Here is a 23,169-nt window from a genome sequence, read left to right on the forward strand (position 1 = left end):
ATTGGAATTAATCACTCGGTGAGTAATTTATCATGTCCGCATTATATTTATGGAACTAGCTGCTTGCCCGGCGTTGCACGGCCTACTTAAAAAATGAAAGAGATGTCCAATTGGTGTTTTTGTATTACTCGGACATCAGTTTCTAAAGCGCTAAGGAGTAAAAAAATACGCGTAATGCAAGGTTTCAAAACACCAGTAGAGCATATTTTTGGCAAAAATCTCTTTAACGTTAATCATAGTTATCAATGACACAAGTTATGAGCATTTTCAATTAGCACAAAAGATGAAAATATATGCATTATCAGCTATAATCTGTGCTCACGTTAAAATGAATTACATCTGATAGACTATATCTGAAATATTTATGTACAATTACAATCAGCTTTTTACTTAAAATGACACACACTCTTTGGTTGATTACATGAAACTAAAGCACCAAGACTAAATAAATACCAAAAAGCATTAATTTAATATCAAGTCATCAGATTCCAAATTAGCTTTAGTAAAAATCCTTAAAAACAATTTTTTTGTTCAACTCTGTTTCACTCAAAGAAATCCAAACAGTCTTAATTTAACATGTTCTTTTAACGATACAAACTGTATTTCAAAAATAGAAACAGGAAGGAAAAAGATAGTTATTACAATTCGAAAATTCACCCATGTGACGGGAAAAGGTCCAACAAAATAAACATAATTAGTCGCATATCCTAAATATACCAAAATATGAGGCTGGTGAATGATAAACTTACACTACAATCAATAAACATAGCTAAAGAAACAACTTTCCTATGCTGAAAAGAGTTAAGAACTTTGAATGTAAAAATTTAAAAAAAGGACAAACGATAAAATGAAGGGTATGTCCGAATAGTGCAACCAATTCTAGACTAATTTAAAATAAAAATTCTGGATGGAAACGTTGTTTTAAGATTTGGACAGCAGCCAAAAAATCTTTTAAAAGAATTATTAGAATTTTACTTGCTCACCCATATGCAAAATGGCAACAGGAAAGAAATAAAAATTCTTGAATAACGTTATGTTAATTAACGTTTTAATTAATATTTCCGATAATTAAAGTCGCACAATTCCGAGACTGGTCCTATTGTTTTCTTTTTAAAATTTCGAATTGATCGGTATCTCGTTTGACTCTCGATTCGCAGCGGTTCTCGAGAAGATCGATCTTCAGTCAGACAGACAGACGGACGCGAACAGATTTTAATATTATAGTGGATGGATATTTTATTTTTAGTTAGAGTTTCACCGCATTTTTTAAAACTATTATTTTAAGTGATGTCTTGTAATTTGCAACTCCAACGAACTATTGGGGGCACTGAAGTCACTGTCTAATGGCGGACTTAAAAACTAAAACAAACGCACATGGTAACGAAGAAAATGCTAAAAGTGTTGTGATTTTTGTTCGTACGTATGATTTTTTCGCTTTATTCTTTTTAAATTAATTTTCAAAGTCTTGTGGATATTCTGGCTCACGTAGAAAGAAATGAGAATTCAAGAAGCATTACTAAACGTCAAAGATTAATGCAAACTACGTAGTTCGTTGTTCTAAGCAGCTATTTCCACGATGTTCAATTCGATATTTATCAATTCTTGATAAAACTAAATAATAATTGTGGCCTGACTAGAATAACAATTAATGCTAGAAAATTCAATATGACATTACAAATTGTTATCGAAAGAAGATGATATTTTTTTGCCTTGCTTGGCTAGCGCTTATTGTTTTCCAATTGTAGCTGAGTTATTTCTCTCGAATTCCCGAATCGGTTAATTTAAAAATTTTCTGTTTCGATTTTTCTAATTTCTAAGTTACGATTTAATTGTGTCATGTTATGCAAATCATCAACAAAAATCTCATGGATATATGGTGGTAGTTTTCTTTTCAGTTGATTGACCATTATTTCTTTTCACATATCGAATTCTGTAATCTTACTATGTACCATTTTATTCCACTCATGATAAAAATTAAAAATGGTTAAACTAAAAACGCGAAATCTCGCCAAGGCTACTTTGCTCGCACTATACTAAAACTATAACCCTAAACAAATTTGGCGAAACCTTTCAGCTGAGAATAAAAGGAATAAAGTAAATTCTTTCTCGGTTATTCATTTTGTTCTACGATAATATATTCAAGAAAATATTTTGCATACTGTCCATTCCAACTAAATGCTGTTGTAAAATATGGTAAGTTTAATTAATTTAAGATTAAAAAAACTCCCATATTCTTACAAATTCATACAAAACAATAAAATTTTTTACCTTGTATAACGTTATCCAAGTTTGTTAATCCAGAATTTTCGCTTTCACCAATTATTAAGGAAATAATGAAAACTAACATTATTTTGAGGAGCTCGAGAATACTACTAAGGGACGAATTAATTTCTGTAGCTGAAAGCAAACTAAGACACATCGATTGCGTTAATAAATACTCAGAACAAACTGCCTGTGTTTACGTCAACAGACACACATGGAACGCAACGTGGCAATGTTTTAGTTTCATTTGCAGTTTTGTAAATCACCGCAAGGTAGCGTATTCGAGCGCTGGAGTTCCGAATTATTTAAAGTGATGTTATTTTTCTGCATACACGATGGATGTGCCGAGTATCATGCAAATATTGAATCAAACAGGGGTTTTGTGATTCGAAATTTCCGAAACCTTTGAGTTATCGTTTCCGAAAATTTTCAGCTGACATTCTAAAACTGAAAAATTATTTTAAAAGAAAACTTTTTAAATGATTTTTATCAATGATTTTGATGATTTTTGTAACCATATTTAAAGAGCTTTTATGATTCCAATGATTTTGTTTGTACATTTGCAGAGTTTTTAAGTAGGGGAGGGGGGGGGAGGGTCCTAGAAGAAAATTTTTGTACATAAGACTACGTTCTTGAGCGTACCCCCCCCCCCCCAAAAATTAAATCCTGTATCTGGAAGTCTCCAAAAAGCGTCTGTGTGTTTGAACTCGCAAAGCTCGAGAACTACACGGCCGATTGCGCTGAAATTTTTGCAGTTTGGTTCCTTTAAGACCTGAAAAGGTTTGCAGATCAGTTCGAATAAAATTCGATGAATAGTTCTTCTTTTATTCCAATTTACGTTCAATTTTCACATAAGTTCTCAAATATGAGAGTGAAAAATTACTTGCACATATTAATATCACATATCGTTAGAAAGGGTAGAATTTTCTGCGTTCTACGCAATTTATTTCAATGCTCTAACTTTATTACGGCGGGAGTTATTTGCGTTTCTAGCTCGAATTTTTTTAGGCCTTAGCTGAAATTTAGTTACTACTTTCTTCATTAAATAAATCAATAAAAAGTGAAGGAATTGTCCCACAGCTTTCTTTTTGACGCCATTGGAAAAAGCGACCTTTTTTACTCCAGATCTAACTCGACCTATGGTCGGAATTATAAGCTTTTATCTCGAAAGGAAAAAAAGTTATAAGCCTTTTAAAATCAAGTTTAAGAAATCTCGATTCCATTCAAATCGTGAACCATTTTCTTTCGCATTTTAATTCCTTAAACTTATTTTATTTTGTGTTTCCATGGTTACGCATTTCAAATCCATCTTTCTGGATTTAGTTTCTTAAAAGTATTTTAATATCGTCGTCATTGTTTGGAACGGAAATAATGATGTTTTTTTATATATTTTTTACGCCTGATTGTTGAATATACGTCACTTGACACAATTTTATTTTTAAGATAGATCGGGCAAAGCCGGACAATGCAGCTAGTAAACTATAAGAGGCGCTGCAGTCTCTGGCTAATATCTGCTGAAAGACGTTAAACAAAGACCCACCTTCTTACACCTGTCCAATGAGACACCTGCCTTGTCCATGTGAAATTGAAATGTTTTACCTTTTTGGCTGATTTCATAGATCACCGAAAGGATGCACATTCAAACTTTAGAACTACGAATCACTCAGTTATTGAAAGAAGCTAATTAAATCGTAGTTAACGACAAAAAGGATTTTTTAATGTTCTGAGCCTGTTTATCATACCACTGAAATGAACGCCTTTTTTTGTTCTAGACATGCGCCGAGAAGTGCAAAATCGATTCGATGATGGAAGAAACAGGATGTGTATCTCAATCAATATCGTATCCAAATAATTATACCATCTGCAGGAATGAATGTAAGTAAAGTTGATTTAATTTCTTAATGCTTGCATGATTAATGATTGAAACAAAATTTAAGGAGCAATGTTGCGTCAGACGAAATTCATTTAGTGATTGGGCTCACAGTAAGTAATACCAGAAGGTTGAAAAGCTGCTTTTCGGTAGGACTTATGAGGATAACTGCTCTACATTTGGGAACTGAATTGAAGAAAACTAGGAAAACTTTTATCAAGCAACTCGATGAGATTTGGACCAGTGTTTCTCACCTAGTAGTCCAGTTTCATGAAAACTTCAGTTGTTCGTGAATCTATTTATATCCATTTCATATTTTTACAACATTTAAAGATACCATTACGTTTTTTTTTGAGCAATCACGATTGCTTATTGCTTTCACTTGACTGTTTTAGAGTGCTATCATTTTATTTTCCCGCCAGCACCCTCTGCAGCACCACCGTCGACCGGATCCTTACGATGCTGCTCCTCTAGCGAAAGCCGTCTTCAGGTTGCGTCCATATCCTACACTTACACGCGCATACATACACAACTACACACACGCGCATGCATGCACAACTGCACACACGCACACACACACAAACACATACACCTACACACATACACAAACACATACACACACAAACACATACACACACGCATACATACAGACACATACACACAACTACCCACACATTCATGCCTGCACACAGACACAAACACATATGCCTACGCACACATACACATATCCCGCCCCCACCCACACAAACACTCATACAAACTAGTGGTGCGACATCGATGGCAAGACATCGATGTTTCAAAACATCGATGTTAGAAATTAAAACATCGATGGTATTGATACATCGACCAAAAAACATCGATGTTTCCAAACATCGATGTTTTAAAACATCGATCTTTTTATCAATGTATAACATACATTTTTGAATATACTACACTAATTTAAGCTATACAAAAAAATACGTATCCGACGAATATATTGAAAATAATTTACTAAGAATAATTTCGCAACATCTTGGTATTATAGTAGGACAAAAATTGATACTAAGACAAGCACCGATTAATACAACTAGTTATAGTAATAAGGAAATATTTTCAAACTGAATTAAACTAAAAGTAAATTTACATCAAAAAAGAATCTAAGAAAAATGTATCATAGCACTTACCGTTAGTTGAATGATGAGAAAAAGTTGTGCTAATTATTTTAAAAATACAAAATTAATTCTAACAATTATTTTTAATAGCAAGAAATATGTGTTGTACTGTTAGTTATTAATTAAACACAAATTGTAAGTAATAGAGGAACGACTTGTTGGGGGACGTCGATAAGTAACCCCGAATATTGGTGTTGACAGTTGGGAGAAAAAAGTTTGTTTACTTTGTCCCCCAGAAGCGCATTTCTCTTTTCGCAGACTATCCCACCAGTCAGAGAAACATCTCATTCCGATGGAACAGAAATTGTCATCACTATCAAACACCCTTGAAAGCAACTTCTACCAACTCTCTCTTACCAGTTATAATTTTCACCCTAGTAATGTATAAGATATCCCTTTAGTTTAAGAACTGGGGCCTTGAAATAGACTGCAAGTTCTGGCACCAGACTACCAGTGTTAGGTTCTTCCAATAGCTTTGACCTTTTCCTTACTCTCTAGTTAATCCTTTACAATCTTGTAGTGATATTCCCAAAAATCATCCTCTACACAGAAAAATTAATCTTATAAAATGGGAGCAAAAAAAAAAAAAAAGATTCTTTTTTTATTTGGCAACTCTATAAGTAAACTTAATTACCTAGCGAGAGAACTGGAGTAAATTTTATGATAATTTTCAATTAAAATCAGGGTTGGCAAGTTTCTGCCGAGGCGGTTAAAACCACTGGAAGAAACCGGTTAAAACCGGCATGGCAAAAACCACTTTCTGCCACATTTGCGGCAGAAACTGGCAAAAACTCACAAAATGACAAAAAAAAAAAAAAAATTATTGACATGCAATAAGAAGTGCACGGAAAAAAGAATTATTAACCAAAGCACAATTTAATTACGATATTACCACAATTTAAAATCAAATGTTACATTGTTTGGACACTGCAGTTGCTTCTTAGAAAAGGTGGTTTCTAAAATCTAAACAGTTTCTCAATCTAATATGTACAAATGAGAAACTTTAGAATATTCCTGAAATAGAAGAGCTAGCGGGCAATGCATAAAGAAACAAGCAATGTTCATGAAACTTTCATCTTTTTTTTTTTTTTTTTTTTTAACTGGTCCACCATGTAGTAACTGGGGTAGTGGGAGTAATTCAACTGGAAAAATAAGTTTCGAGAAATAGGGCTAATTTGTTTTGCTAAGCTGTGACATTAGGTACAAAATCTGTATTAATATTGGCAAGTAAAATTCGGGCACTTTCTTCTTGAAGCACGTGATAATTTCGATCACGAACAATTTAGATGAAGCATATAAGTGAACAAATTAAAATCAGAAATGCCTTTTAATTCTGTATGTCACTCCTCTTTCCTGAGCACCTATATGATTTTCCGTCCTTTGTTAGATTAATCCAAATATTACGAGCATCTGCAATTGAAAAGTTCCCTTCTCGAACTAAATCAAGGGCATTAGCATAGGATTTTATTTTTTTAAATGATGAAATAAAGTTTAATTTTTTAGTTTACTTAAACGAATATCATTTAGCAATCACTTAAGTAATTAAAGATGTTTTTAAGTTTTTGCCAGTTTCTACCGGTTTTTACCGGTTATAACCAGTTTCTGCCACTGGCACGGCAAAAACTAGTTTCTGCCGGCAGAAAGCCAACCCTGATTAAAATGCAAAAACATCAACATCGAAACCAAAACATCGATGGTCCAAAAACATCGAAAGAAAAACATCGATGTTAACATCGATGTTTTTCCTCCTCCTCCTTTGTTCCTCCTTTGTTCGACATCGATGTCGCACCCCTAATACAAACAACTACCAACACTCATGCCTTCACACAGACACAAACACACATGCCTAGACACACATACACATACCCCCTACACGCAAACACACATACCCCCACACACAAACACACACGCCTACATACACACACACTCGTGATTGCGAAAAACATAATTTGAATTCAAGATGACAAAATTCAAATTATTTATTTATTTATTTATTTTTGAATCAACTCTATGAAAGGTAGAAGGCAACCATCTCACCGCCCCGTATCTCAAACCGGCGGAAGTGACTACAACTGCGTTAGAACTCGTTGGTCATTGCTTTTTGCTACCATGCCAAAAATGTTGCCACTGAGCCCAGATTTGGGGAATATTGAATACAACTTGAACGAAGAAGAAAACGATTCCACTGTAATAAAAAACGTGAGGAAAGCGGTTTTGCTTTACCAATAGCGCCCTATGTTGGCTATTGGCTTTATGTCAATACACGAACTCCTCCTTTTTAGCCTATTTTCCCAGTAAAAGTCAGAGAAAGAATTAAAAAGCATGAAAGAAGGCTTAATGCATCTTGAAAATATTGCGAAAAAAAAAAAAAAAAAAAAAAAAAAAAAAAAAAAAAGTAAAAAAAAAAAAAAAATTAAATAAATATCGAAAAAGTAGAAATTGGATAGTAGGGTATTGAGATGGGGAAAAAAAATGTCTGTCGGTCTGTCTGTCTGTCTGCCCCCCCCCCCCCAAATAACATTTGAGTAAATAGTTCGATTCGAACAATTTTTTTTTTTTTGTTCGAAAGATCTCGGCGAGGACATCTTGTTCCTGCATTTCACTTTTTGATTTGAATAATTTTTCGTTCAATTTTGAACAGTTCAAAAAAACTTAACATTAGCACCTACGGGGAAAGTCAAGGGAATTCCGAACTAAGAGGCGAATTTGCTTCAAACAAACTTGTAGGAAAAAACTTTTGATGAAAAACATGTATATAAAATATCTCTTTGATTTGAAGATTTTCCGTTCAATTTGAACAGTTCAATTTCCTTAACATTAGCGCCTACGGGGAAACTGAAAGTTAATGTAGATTCCGAACTTGAAGGCGGATTTACTTCAAACAATTTTTGTTGGAAATAGCACTTGACGACAAACTCCCAACTCCGACTCGTAGAATTTTGGGGCACCTGACTCCGACTCCGACTCCTTTGTCCGACAATTAGTTGGTCTCCGACTCTCCGACTTCGACTCTGACTTCGTAGTTTTGGCAAAAATTTATACATGGAGGAAAAATGACTGACTTCGATTCTTGGATATTCGACTCCCAACTCCGACTGCATAAACATTGGCAGAGTTGCGTACTCTAAGGGATGCAAACTAAGGACTGATGCCAACTCCGAGTCTTTGAATTAATTACCTTTGGCTCCCGAATCTGACTCTTTTATCCCAAAATGAGATTGACTCCGACTCCGACTCCGCAGGCATGGTTTTAACTGTGAACTAATTATTATTAATATGACTTATTTTGATTTTCACTCTAAAGGTTTATTTATATATTTGGTTTTCGACGAATAAACTCGAAGTCCTTTATGTTTCTACATTAAGATATGAAGAGACGATTATTATTTTAATTATTTTTTTTTTTTGACATTGAAAATTATTTCTTTAAAGTGACGTTTTATTGTTTTGGAAAGTACATTAATTCATTAAAAAAATTATTTTTTGGCGATAGGGGAAAAACAAACGTTTTTTTTTAAAATATGATGTATTTAGTTGAATGATCTTATTAATTTTAGTTTTTTTTTTCTTTTTGAAAGCGGTTAAAGTTTTTCTTTTTTTTCAAATGGAAAAAAGTGTATTAGCTGCTTTGTTTAAAAGGTGCTGCTATTTTATTTGTTCGTTTTTTTTTTTTTTTTTTTTTTTTTTTTTTACGCATCTAATTTTTTAGATGAGTAAGACATATTTTATTCCTAGAAAATCAGCTTAAAACATTAAAAAAATATGTTTGAAACAATTTGCGATTTTAGCTGTTTTTGAGAATATTGATCAGATGCTAGAAAGTAGATATTAGTTGATAAAGTTGAAATTTGGTGCCTAGACTTCTAGTGGGGTCTAGTTGTGCACCTCCCATTTTGGTTGCATTCGGAAGTTCCAAAGGGGGTCTTTTACACCTTTTTGGGGGAAAATCATTGTTCATTTTCAATGCAAACGCAAGTGGTGTTATAATTTGGCAAAAACTTGGCAATATATCGCCAAACTTTTGGTCGCCAAGTTTTGTCGCCAACTTGGCGATAGATTTGTCGTATTTTTATGAGCAATCACGATTGCTTATTGGTTTCATTTGACTGTTTTTGACGTTCCTTTGATATTTCCCACCAGCACCCTCCGCAGCATCATCGTCGACCGGGTCCTCCCGATGCTGCACCTCTAGCGAAAACCGTCTCCAGGTTTCGTCAATATCCTACACTTATACGCATACATACACGCACCTACACACATATACATATATACACCTACACACATATACAAACACACACACCTACACAGTCACATACACACGACTACCCACACACTCACATACACACGACTACCCACACACTCATGCCTGCACACAGACACAAACACATATGCCTACACACACATACACATACCCCCACACACCTACACACATACACACAACTACCCACACACTCATGCCTGCACACAGACACAAACACTCATGCCTACACACAAACATACTCCCCTCACACAAATACACACTCTCACATATACACACACACTCGTGATTGCGAAAAACATAATTTGAATTCAAAATGACAAAATTCAAACTAATTTTTTTTTTAGTCTGGTTTGAATTTGGCCATATTTAGACAGTCAACCATTGAATCACATTAAAACTGCCAATATTGGGAAAATTTATCTGTATAAAACGTTTTCTTTGCTTCGGTTCGCAACAGACTTGGGGCGGAGATATTTAAAATGTTTCTTTGCTTACTCCGAGTCACTATAATCACATTAAGTTGGAGTAAAAGGAAGTTATGTGTTGCACACACCAGCTCGTTTTAAATTCTTGGAGCAGAGAAGGTTCTGAAAGTTATATATTTGTTGAAGCAAATGTTATCACTTCCAAGGACATTGGAATTTTGAACTCGAGCTAAGACACATGAAGAAAATAATGAAACCGACGATGACGACAAATATGAAGAATTTAAGCTGAACTACCTTCTACCACTTTCAGGGGCAGTGGTCGCGCTGTGAAACCACTAATTTATAAATTTTTTTCTCTGTTTTTTCCGAATTTTTTGAATCAAAATCGCTTGATTCCTTTTCTTTTAAGTTCAATGAACAACATTAGATGGCAGAATAACAAAAAAATATTTTTTTCGTAGGCTCAATTTCTTGTTCAAATCATCAAATTTTCAATTTTTCGTTTACCCCAAAAATTGGATTTTTTTTTTTTCAGATTTTAAAATTTTTAATTAGCGCTGAAAGAGTGAATCATTTTTCTTCATTTTACCTGAGGTAGTCAATCATATTGTTCGAAAAGATTCAAATTCATTTTTACATGCATAAACATGTTTTTGTCCTTCCCCAGGTGGGGGGTGTGAACAAATGGGGACACTACCCCCAGCGAAAAAAATTCTGAAAAAATTTTTTTAACTGAAAAATCTATGTCTAGATGATCTTGTGGTGCTTTTTCTTTAGATTTCTCAAAAATTAATGACGCGCCCCTGAAAGGGCTACACATTCAATATTATTATATGTGCCAAAAAAAACTTCAACTTTTTCCAAGACTAAGGGTGGCTACGACACTATGAGTATTCCTTTTAGTCAGTAACACAAGAAAGAAACAGTAATTCCGTTTGAAGCAAATTAATCAGTTTTACAGAAATATGCTAAAAACTAAGCAAGTTCTTGAGAATTTTTGTGATTTCTCGCGATTTCGTTTTATACGAGCACTCGGTTATAAGAAGCTAAAGCGCGATCCTTTCGTGCTCGTTATAAATAAGATCGACCATAGACTAATAAAAAGCGTAGACCGAGCTTTCCCAGACTTGTTGATGAAAAAATTGGTTCAAGGATACATCATGTGACTAGTGGGAGGCTTGCCGAAAACTTTGGCAGCATGGTTACTAGATGGCAACATTATCTATAGTTTGGCACTCGACATGTATTTTAACACGTATTGTGTTTTCATTATAATTTTTTCCCAGGTGCAGAGATTGAACTGTTTTTCTTTTAGTTGTGCATTATTTTGACATTAGTAATTAGTTTTTGATCACAGTTTTCAGTAACTTTTATTTCATTTAGAACTGCTACGTCAGCGTTGGCTTGAACGTAATAGCGTAAACGTTTTGCTTTAACGCAAAAATGTACTAACCGGTATCTTAAATTGAAATTGTAGGTAAAAATCTTACCGTTTGCCGATTCTTTTTGAGCGCTTGCATCTTTAATTGCTTAGAGAGTTATTGAAATTGATTAAAGAAAATGTACAATACTATCTAAACGAAAAACTCACTATATTAACAAAATATTTACAACTTAGAATAGCAAATTTACAAATCGGACTCCATAAAAGATCATTCTTCCGTGTTCCACCAATTCTATTTATTTTATTTCTCGCGCGCGTCAACGTCCGCTACGATCAACGCCCGCTGTTGCTAGGATATCCACCAGTCACATGGTTTGGTTTATGAGCAGCAAAAGGGTTGCCATAGCTCGGTCTATTCTTATTATTAGTCTATGAGATCGACAGTACCGGATGTCTCCGAGGGAGCGTGCGTATTTTTATTCCTACCTTCTTTAATTAGCCTAGGTATGTTCCTTTTTCACTGCCTTCATTAGCTAAGTTCCAAATTATTTTTTTCTACCGCGCTCCTTCGCTTATTACACATAGGAGTTAGAAATGAATTAAAATTTCAATGACAAGACATTTTCGAACAATATATTTCCCATTCTTTTCAGATGATTTCCCATCCCAAGAAATTATTGAGAAGTGTTCGATCATGTGCACCGATGCCTGCGAGTAAGATTTAATTTTTGGTTTTTCCATCATAAAGTATGAAAAATCACATCATTGTTTACAAAAGTTCCGGCAGTTTTTTTTACTCATAGAACATTTAAAAAAAGTTCTCATGCTCTTCGCACCAACAACTCAACCTTTTTAGCACACAGCAGCACACCAACGACGTATGGTCCATGTATCATACATCATGGTGTGCCAAGTTCATACGTTTAGGTGTCAACTCTAAGCTGGATTGACTCCCAGCGCGGGACTTTTCCCAGCGTAACGCACACCTCCGTAGACCACTTCGATTGCGGACTATTCGTATGGCACAGCCTAAGGCAGTGGTGCACAAACGTTTTTAACTTGAGGGGCGCACTTCATATAAAACTGATTCTCGAGGGCCAGAGAACATGCGAAATTTCGAAATGTTTGTAATTTTTCCAAGTAGTAGAAGAAAACGTAGAAAAGGAAAGAAAATTATATACTAAGCATTTTCGTCATCATTACTCGATGCTTATTTTACTAATTGCGAAGGCCTTCCAAAAAGCAATTTTTGAACAGTTGGCTCCAAATTTGTGACACTGAGCAATAGTAATTTTCATTTTGAAATATAGGACAAAACGGGCCACACGGATCAGTTTTTTTGGGCAGTAAGTTTTGCACCACCTCCTTAAAGCTATACTGCCGTGTGCAGGTAAAGGGCAGTAACTGCAAATTTTTCATTTTTCATTTTTCTGCATTTTTGTCACCTATTGTACGTTAACTTTATTGTTTAAGCTCGCTTATTTGGTTTCATCTGAAAAAAAGGAGCGAAAAAGAAGTCTAATTCCAACATTTTTCTATTGTTAGTATTGAATCCAAAACGCGTTTCTTCAAATGTCGCGAAAACTCACATCTTCAGATACTGCCGTTTACCTGCACAGGGCAATATAAGCTAAAAGGTGTTGTGAGGCGGAGAAAAGTACTATGGAACCTGATGATATTAAATGTGCTTGGCTTGCTGGAAAAAAATCTGTTGGTTGGACTATTGGATGCCGAATTTTATTGCTTTTCTTAAGCAGTTTCAGGTTTGGGTTCTCTTTTTACTTCCTTTTACAAAAAAGGAAGCATTGTATTCGCGAAAAAATTTTCACTCAAAAATCGACCTTAATTTCCATTCTACTCACCCCCGAATGAATGTTGAGTTTTTTTTCCAACCCGACCACACGTGGATATATGCCTAGGAACGTACAGACACCCGAAATATCCATTTTGACGATCCCCGAGTTAATTACAACGAGTTTTCTCGTGACGTCTGTATGTATGTGCGTATATGCGTATGTGTGTATGTATGTCGCATAACTCAAGAATGGAATGTCCTAGAAAGTTGAAACTTGGTACGTAGACTCCTAGTGAAGTCTAGTTGTACACCTCTCTTTTTGGTTACATTCGGATGCTCTAAAAGAGGTCTTTTGCCCCTTTTTGGGGGGAAATCATTGTTAATTTCGATGTAAACTCAAGCGGTGAAATAATTTGACGGACATTTGGCGATATATCGCCAGTTTTTTGGTCGGACAAATTTGGCGATTTAATTTTTTTTTTAAATCTGGTTTCAATTTGGCCACTCTTGTTGATATTTTGAAAGTAAACTATTGAATCACATTCAAACTGCCAATAATGTGAAAATGACATTAAATTGGAGTAAAAGGAAGTCATGTGATGCACACATCAGCTCGTTAAAAATCGCATCTAGCCTGCTTTCGTAAATGGAATTACCTTATTCTCACCTGTAAGTCACATGCCATATTTCCTAACCTTGGTCAAGCAGTGTTATCGTCTGATGTCGCATGACGCGGCAGATGTGTGTGTGTGTGGGAGGGGGGGGGGGGGGGTTAGGTCTTCCTAGAATGGAAATTGAACAGGGTAGCATGGATGGAAGGCACCACTAGACTTCAATGGGCAAGTTCTTTTGTAGGGATTTTCATGTCGATACCAACAGCATCAAGAATTTTATAGAACAGAGTTCCAACCCCGTCATTTGTTCAACGTTTAGAGTTAATGTGTGTGCGCATTTTTTCTGACGCGGTCACATTTTGAAGGGGTAAAATATTCTCATACATTAAAAAAAAATAAATAAATAAATAAACGGTTTTATCGCACAGTATTATGCGCAACATCAAAAGTGGAGCATTTTAGGGTATTTTCACTTCCATCTTCTTTGGGCTGCCTAGAGGTTAGTTAAAACTGCACATTTGAAAGAACCTAGGAAAAACTGGAGAAGTTAAGCTTAGAAGCGACAAAGAGACCTAAATTTCAACATTATCATATTATTTGTCAGACTCATATTATAGTTCTATGGCAGTGACGGAGAATTTATAACACGCGTTTTAAGAGCCTATTTTGAGTGACACATATCACGCTATTCCAGAGTTGTCTAAAAGTCCTTGAATATAATTTCATACGCGTATCTATTGTAGTTAGAAAGAAAAAAAAGAGAAATAATTTTTATACTTTAACTTCCTTTTACAAAAAACAAGGTATTGTATTCGCGAAACAATTTTCACTCAAAAATCGGCCTTAATTTCCATTTTGCTCACCCCGAATGAATGTTGAGTTTTTTTTTTAGACTCGAACACACGTTGATATATGCCTAGGAACGTACAGACATCCGAAATATCCATTTTGACGATCCCCGAGTTACAACGAGTTTTCTCGTGACGTTCGTAAGTATGTATGTATGTAGAGGAAAGTGGGGTAAAACCGGGAAGTCGGGAGCAAACCGAGTATCCCCTTCTAGCCCCTGTAAGCACTGCAATCACGTGGACAAGAGAGGAATTACATTCCACCTTGATGAAAAAGCAGTGGCCATTAAATTAGAATGCAATAGACTCGCTTCTTTCGTTCCTGTGAAGAAAATTCTGTTTGAGTGGTTTTTGCTTAAAATTTTTGAACAAAACTAGACCGATTATACTACGTTCCTGTTCCTGAAACAGTAAAGGCTTATAGCCCTCTTTGTACAAAATTAATTACCTTCATTATCATTCTATGTAATTGTCTGTAGCGTTCTGTATAGTCATATGACGGCATTTTTTTTTATGAAAGCTGTATACGTGCGGGGCAAAACCGGGTACTAACCGAGAGGCAAAACCGGGTACTACTCTCATACACTGAGAGCAAGATGCAGTCGAAAAAGGACAAGAGGAACGGAAAAATTGTTATTTTGACAGGCTCCCCATACAAGTTTCATCTTCAGGCAACATTGGAAGAAAAGAAAAAGAAAAATGATGGAAAGAAGACCAAACCTGGACGGAAGGAAAAAAAAAAAAAACCTACAAGAAAGATTCCGAGTCACAACTGACTACAACTGTATTTTATGTCGAGGACTGCATACTAAGTGCATTGCCTCCATTATTTTATATACCGATAGATGGCAGCACCATCACCGGATCGAACAGTTAATGAGAATTTAGAACTAGTCCAGGAGCTAATAGCTACCTAGTACTAGCACCCCCAGAGGTATCGTTTCACTTGGAGGACATTGAGACCACGAGCATATTTAACGTCACCCAGTTCCCTTTAATGACGACGTTGGATCTTCGACCATCGAGGTTCGAACTCAGGACTCTCCGGCCCCGAATCCGACACTCTACCGATCGGGCTACCACGGCCCTTACAAGAAAGATAAACGAGAATCAAAGAAAAGGCAACATTATAAAGATGCCAAAAAGGAATAGACAGAAAATAAGCGTTGAAGAAAAGAAAAACCGAAGGAGCAAACGAGGGATGAGTTCAGTGAAGAGAATGACAATACTGCCTGCATTTACTGCAATGAGCTTTATTCCAGCTCCAAGGGTGGCGAGGGATGGATCCAATGTCGTCGTGGGCCCATGAAAGCTGTTCCGGGGCCAAAGAGGAAGATAACTATTTTACTTGCGACTGTTGTCAATATGCATTATATTACAGCAAAAAATTAAAGGTAAAGACAATTAAATTTACTTTCAACTTCACTCACTTTTTTCATACTTATTCTAGTATGTTTGATAATAGTTAACATATGTCACTAAATAAAGCTAGAATTTTGTGGAAACTTTTAAAAAAGTTTATTTTCCTATAGCAATAACATGTGTACCCGGTTTTACCCCACTAGTGGAGAAAACCGGGTAAAATGACATTTGTTGAATACAAACTCAAATTCTAACAATGACTTATTTTATCAGGACTGCATTAAATCAATGCGTGGTGCTGGAATCGAAGAAGTTCACCTTTTCTTCATAAAAAAAGACATTTATTTTGCCATAACTACCAGAAAACTACAGAGCCAAAAACATTTGTGCATTACAGCACCATTTTTAAACTCCTCCAGATTTTAATTTTATTTTTCAATGTTCTGACGTTTTCTCGTGCACACATTTATCATTCACTTGAAACTCTCTTCACTTCAGTTTCTAACATACCTCCCCCCTTTGAGACTCTGGGAAGGGTCTCAAACATGTAACACTCATTGTTTAAAAGATCCAGTCTTTTTGGTTCTTTCACACACCTTCCACATCTGGTATACTTTTTCAGAACAATATCAGGATAACACTTTTTAACAACAGAAGTCTTCTGAACAAATTCCTTAGGATTTGACTCCATCTCACTCATGCCTTTGTCGGCAATTGCAACCGCCTCATCATCAGCACGTATCTCCAATGGGTAAACACGTTCCACTGGACGAACAAAAATCCCATTTTGAGTTTTGAGCCTAACAGCGCGAACCCTTTTATCTCGTCCAAGAATCATTTCAATAATTTTCGCCAAAGGCCAAAACACGCGTTTTTTATTATCGTCGCCAATTAAAACAATTTCGCCAACTCTTGGCTCTCGGGTTGGCTCCTCATTGTGTTTTTGAATTAATCGGCTTAAAGATTCTTTTCTGGAACGCTGTCTTAAATCATTGAACAGCTTATATCTATATCTTTTTCTCTTTTTTAGACTTTGCAAATCCACATGATCAATATCTGTAACATCAAAACTACGGTTTTCAATAAGGAACATTGCAGGTGTGAGAGGAATCAACTCCTGAGGGTTTTCCGACACATATGTTAGAGGCCTTGAATTAATGAATAATTCAAAATCACATATTAATGTGTTCAGCTCATCATGATTCAATACTGATTTGCCAAGAGTTCGTTTTAGTAAGTCTTTAACAACACGAACCAACTTTGGAGGCAAAAGCGGTGCGTCCAGATTCAGATCAATAGTGGTAATTGTTAATATTTTTCTCTTCGCGTCTACTTCTTTTGGTCTCCAATCTACTTCACTTAATAGCCACTTTTCTGGCGCCAACTTCGGCCAGGTCGGTAATTCCCACCGCTTGAAGTCAAAGAATTGTCTAGGGCTGAATTCTCGCGACAATACATCAGCTATATTCATTGTTCCAAAAATATGTTCCCACAACTCAGGCTGAGTCAATTTCCATTTTTCTTGCAAAAGTCTTGCACCTATGCAGCAAGCGATAAGCTCTAACCGAGGAATACTCAGTGATTTTAGTGGATCTACTCTAGTTTTAGACCTAACGAGATATATTTCAACTTCAATTTCCGCTACTGAACGATCGTAGACGCACGCCACGTAAGCTTCTTTAGAAGCATCCACAAATACATACAGTTCTGTTGTAGAATTGGTTATTATGTAGCATGGCAAAGTTACGTTATTTGACAATGCAATTTCCTTGAAACATTTCAAAAATTTATTTACAATATCAGGGGGTAGTTCTGAATCCCAGGAATGTTTTAACTTACAAGCATCTTGCAGTATCAGTTTAGGAAGCAATGTAGTAGGGCTTAATAAGCCGATGGGATCAAAAATCTTTTGCACTGTAGATAAAATTAAACGCTTTGTAATTTTTGTTTCACAAGTCAATGCTTCTATATTTATATTACACCTTAGAGTGTCATTATCCAAATTCCATAAAATTCCTAAAATAGACGCTTCCTCTGAATGCTTCGAAACATTTTCAGAAGCTACATTGCTTTCAAACCCTCGCAAGTTAAAACATCCCTTTGACATAATAAGTTGCGATTGTTCCATGAACTTCGCTTCTTCTTCGGTATTATGAACCCCTGTTACACAATTGTCCACAAAGAAAGAACTTTCCAACTTCTGTGCAATCTCATATTCAGGAAGGCTGTATGCCTTTTCAATGCTTACACTCAACCCTATAGGATGCAACCTCAATCTATCAATATCAGGTATTAGTTCAATGAGGTTCATTCCTTCAAACAAGCATTCATTCAAAGAAGGCTTACCTCTCTGGGATGCTGAAGCATCAAAAACAGGCCGAACTCTTGTGGTCTTACTATCTATTTTTATAACAGGCCTATGTGGTAGATAGTGGCACTTATTCTCTAATTCCGAATCTGGTACGCGCTCAATAATATTCAAGTTTTCCCATTCTTTGAATACATTTTGGTAATCCCCAAGCAAATTACTACATTTTGACTTAATAATTTTTTCGTTTCCTTTCCAGGCTAAATCCTTATTATCTGGAAAGTTCGAAAAATCATACTTCCAAGGAAGCTCTACTTCATATCTTCCACAAGGAAGAATTTTCAATTTATCCTCAAATTCAGCTAAATGTTCTCCTATGCACGCTTTCTTATTAACATTGCAAGTGGGATCTGTTATTCCTATACTTTCAAGTTCCCACAATTCATTCAAAGGAATATTTTTAGCATGCATCGATAATGTTCTGAAAACATCATCTTTCTCATTTGTGTTCTGCTTACCCATAACAGTCCACCCAAGCTTCATTTCTACGGCAGTAAGGCCGGATTCTAAATCTACTGAACGTCCCGTCAGCAAGTTTCCTAAAACATCTGCCCCTATTAAAAGATCAATTTCTTTCATTTTACAAAGGGAATCAGAAACTTCAATATTCTTTTTCTTTAATTCATTCAAAATATAAGGATTGCTAACCTTTGGTATAAAACTACAAATTTTCCTTTCAGAAAGAGCTTCAAAACTACAAGCAAAAGACCCTTTCAAACCCCTCACTTCAACAGTGAATATCTTATGCCGTTTTGGGTTCGTTTCCCTCCCCCCAAATAACGAGTGAATCACTGTTTCTTCACGAAGTGGAGTTGCTTTCAGCTCAGACAAAACTTTCTGACTTACATAACTACTTTGACTACCAGAATCTGCCAAAGCCCGAATTATTTTTTCTCGATTATTACATTTAATCCGAACACACAGAGTTTGCAAAAATACAGTTTGAGTTTTATCAAAGTTAGAGAGAGAATTTTCAGACTTAGAAACTACTACATCCTTAGCTTCACAACTTTTGCTTTCCAGCTTTGGACACATTACATAAAAACGAGGTTCTCTACAACCATTACATTTTAACTCTCCTTTTAAATTACAATATTTACTGACATGATTTGAATTAAAACATATAAAACAAACCCCTTTTTTTAACAATATTTTGTTTTTCATTTACAGTCATCTCTTTTGCAATGTAACATCTATTACTTTGATGACTTTTTCCACAAAAAATACAACTTTGAAATCGCTTACCCTTTCTCTCAGTACTTACTAACGCTGCAGCTGTCGCTAGGTCGCTTTCCTTCTCAGTTGTGGGCTCTCGTTTGCCCAAATTTGAATTTGCGCCGAAACCAGCTCTTGCAAGACAAACCATTTCTTCTCCATTGATTTCTTGGCGAAGAAAGTTCATTAACTGCTCTAAACTGCGACAGTTCTTATCTTCGGTTAAATTATGATTTTGGCTTCTTTCCCACGTTACTAAAACTTCTTCCGGCAGGCAGCTCTCAACCAAAGGCGTCAAGAAATCTCCATACTTTTCTTTTGTCCGTCCAAGGGTTTCCAACGCGCGAAGTTTTCCTTCCAATTCGTCATAGAGGGATGAAAGATCAGCTTTCCCCCGTCCTGCGGCAGCATTTTTCATAACTAGTCTCAATAAATCTCGAACATACACTTGCACCAGCAGATCATCACGGCCAAATCTTTCCTTTAACTGCTGTATTGCTCTACTATAATTTTCTCCGGTAGCAGGAAAACTCAGCACTAATCTTTCTGCCTTCGAACCAGGTTCCATCGATTGAATTAAATACTGCATTTTATCTTCATTATCAATGCCCTTGTCCTCATGGATTTTCTTGAACTGGCTCCAAAAATTTAAAAATTCTCTTACTTCGCCGTTAAACTTTTTAAGTTCTATCGTCGGCAGCTTAAAGTTGCGCTTACTAATGTTCCCATTACGCTGAACATTTTCAAACTTTAAATCAAGCAGAGAGCAAATTTGAATAAACTTGTCCCGATAATTTTCTGCTTCTTCACAATCTTCATAATAAGCCTCCTCGGCATTTTTATCTTTCAACAACAGCTCAGATATTATGCTCTGACAATCATCTAGCCGCTTGAATTTGTCAGAAATCTGATTTCTTAAAATTAAAAGTTCATCCGAACCAGTAATTTCCTTCAAAAGTTCAGCTTCAATTTTTTTCATACTGAGGGTAAAAGACGCCCTCAGTCCTTTTCTCTGAGCTTTCAATGTAGTTAAATCCATCTTCTTATACAAGTTCCAAGCACCGGTCCTGTCGCGGACGCCGAAATTATGTTGAATACAAACTCAAATTCTAACAATGAGTTATTTTATCAGGACTGCATTAAATCAATGCGTGGTGCTGGAATCGAAGAAGTTCACCTTTTCTTCATAAAAAAAGACATTTATTTTGCCATAACTACCAGAAAACTACAGAGCCAAAAACATTTGTGCATTACAGCACCATTTTTAAACTCCTCCAGATTTTAATTTTATTTTTCAATGTTCTGACGTTTTCTCGTGCACACATTTATCATTCACTTGAAACTCTCTTCACTTCAGTTTCTAACAACATTTTTTACAAAAAAATTAGTTAAAATTAAAAAAAAAAAACATTTATGGTTTTGAAACTGTGGTTGCATTAATAGATAAGTAGTGTATACTTTTACAAAATTTTGTTCCTTTATGCTAAAATCTGATTTCTAGAAGCCTGCAAACTTTAGGGTCCCGGTTTTACCCCACTTTCCCCTATGTGTGTATGTACGCATGTGCGTATGTATCTCGCATAACTCAAAAACGGTATGTCCTAGAAAGTTGAAATTTGGTACGTAGAATCCTAGTGGGATCTAGTTGTGCACCCTCCCTTTTGGTTGCATTCAAATGTTCCTAAGGGGGTCTGTTGCACCTTTTTGGGAGGAAACAATTGTTAATTTCAATGCTAATTCAAGTGGTGTTATAGTTTGCCAAACCCTTGGCGATATATTGCCAAGTTTTGTCGCCAACTTGGCGAAAAATTTGGCAATTTTTTTTTTAATTTTTAAATCCGGTTTTAATTTGGCCAATGTTCGTGATAATTAAAGAGTTAACCACTGAATCACATTGAAATTGCCAATAATGGGGAAATAAATCTGTGTAAAACGTTTTTTTGCTTCGATTCGCAAGAAACTAGGGGTGAAAATATTTAGTGTTTCCATGCTCCAAGGCGCTATTATCATTAAACTGACGTGAAAGGAAGTCATGTGATGCACACATCAGCTCGTTTGTAAATACTTAGTAAGTAAAAATGTATGATTACATTTTTACTTTTATAAATATATAATTATATTTATAGTACAAGAACTGAAACTCAGAATTCATGTTTAAATGTTTTTTTAATCATGAAATTTTGATGTCATTCAAATCTTTGGGTTTACAGAATATTTTTTAAAGCTTCAGTTGCATCTTTTTTTAATTTAAAGATTTTGAACTTTTTCTTTAGTATGCTGAATGTTCACGTCTTGAATGAGTTGCTAAAAAAGAATGGATGGAGGTATCATAATTTTAGTATCTTGGAGTATGAGAGCTCTTGCTCAACGTAACTAACACGCCCTTCACGTTGCCAAACGCACACTCATTGGCTATCATCTGTTTCATCATTAAATTTCTTTTACCAGAGGACTGATTTGTTGAATCAATACGAAGCAAATAAATAGTATTTTGGTATATTTGCAGTCTTTGTGAAATCAGCACAAGTGACTGGTATATGAAAAGTTGAATTTCATGGTCATCATATATTTGTTAGTAATACGTATCAACATATTTATGCATGTATTTCGTGCACTTACATAAGGATTTTCTTCTTATTTATGGCACTTTTTTTTTAAACTCAGGGAGACGTCATACACATTGAGAACAGAAATAAAAGCTGATTTAACTCTTGGGGTAAGTATACATTCCATATTTATTAGTCTAACAAAAAGTGTATTGCGTTTAGTAAAAGGGAGTGTGGGGATTACTGTATGAATGTGATAAAAAAAACATATTGTATAGACTTCTTACAATTATAATACATACTTAAAAAAATAACTAGTGGTTGACACTGACTTTTATGCGCCAGCACAAGAAGATGGAATAAACGTTATCTAATTAACATGCTGCCGGTCATTTATTGCGATAACTTATTCATTAGTAACTAGAATCAATATTAATTTGCATTGAATATATAATTTTACTGTTATGCTCGTTGACGATAAAGAAAGTCGGATTTTGGCTCAAAACTTTTAAACTAAGCAATGAAAATGGCGACGGCAAATGATATGTGAATCGCTAGGGAATCTCCGAACTAAAATTTATTGTAGGGGGAAATTCTCGATTTTCTGAATGATAAAATTTGAACATGCTCACGGATCTACATGCATGGGAGCTCACTGCAGTTCAGATCCAGTACCTATTTTTACTTCCTTTTACAAAAAAGGAGGTATTGTATTCGCGAAAAAAATTTCACTCAAAAATCGGCCTTAATTTCCATTTTTCTCACCCCCGAATGAATGTTCAGTTTATTTTTCAACCCGACCATACGTGGATGTATGCCTAGGAACGTACAGATACCCGAAATATCCATTTTGACGATCCCCGAGTTAATTACAACGAGTTTTCTCGTGACGTCTGCATGTACGTATGTATGTACGTATGTGCGTATGTGTGTATGTGTGTATGTATCTCGCATAACTCAAAAACGGTATGTCCTATAAAGTTGAAATTTGATACGTAGACTCCTAGTGGGTGTAGTTGTGCATTTTCCCTTTTGGTTGCATTCGGATGCTCCAAAGGGGGTCTT

The 23,169-nt window shown here is 35.5% G+C and overlaps 1 protein-coding gene across 1 annotated transcript; it reads right to left on the reverse strand.

The window, feature by feature from the left end:
* Positions 1–17,054: 17,054 nt before the first annotated feature.
* On the reverse strand, positions 17,055–20,597 carry LOC129219824 (uncharacterized). Its single transcript, XM_054854129.1, has 2 exons — positions 19,608–20,597; positions 17,055–17,123 (listed from the first exon to the last, which is right to left on the reverse strand). Exons 1-2 carry the CDS (start codon positions 20,595–20,597, stop codon positions 17,055–17,057), a joined length of 1,059 nt encoding a protein of 352 aa, XP_054710104.1.
* Positions 20,598–23,169: the final 2,572 nt, after the last annotated feature.

The sequence above is a fragment of the Uloborus diversus genome, chromosome 4 (genome assembly GCF_026930045.1).
Source record: "Uloborus diversus isolate 005 chromosome 4, Udiv.v.3.1, whole genome shotgun sequence".
Taxonomy (NCBI): Eukaryota; Metazoa; Arthropoda; class Arachnida; order Araneae; family Uloboridae; genus Uloborus; species Uloborus diversus.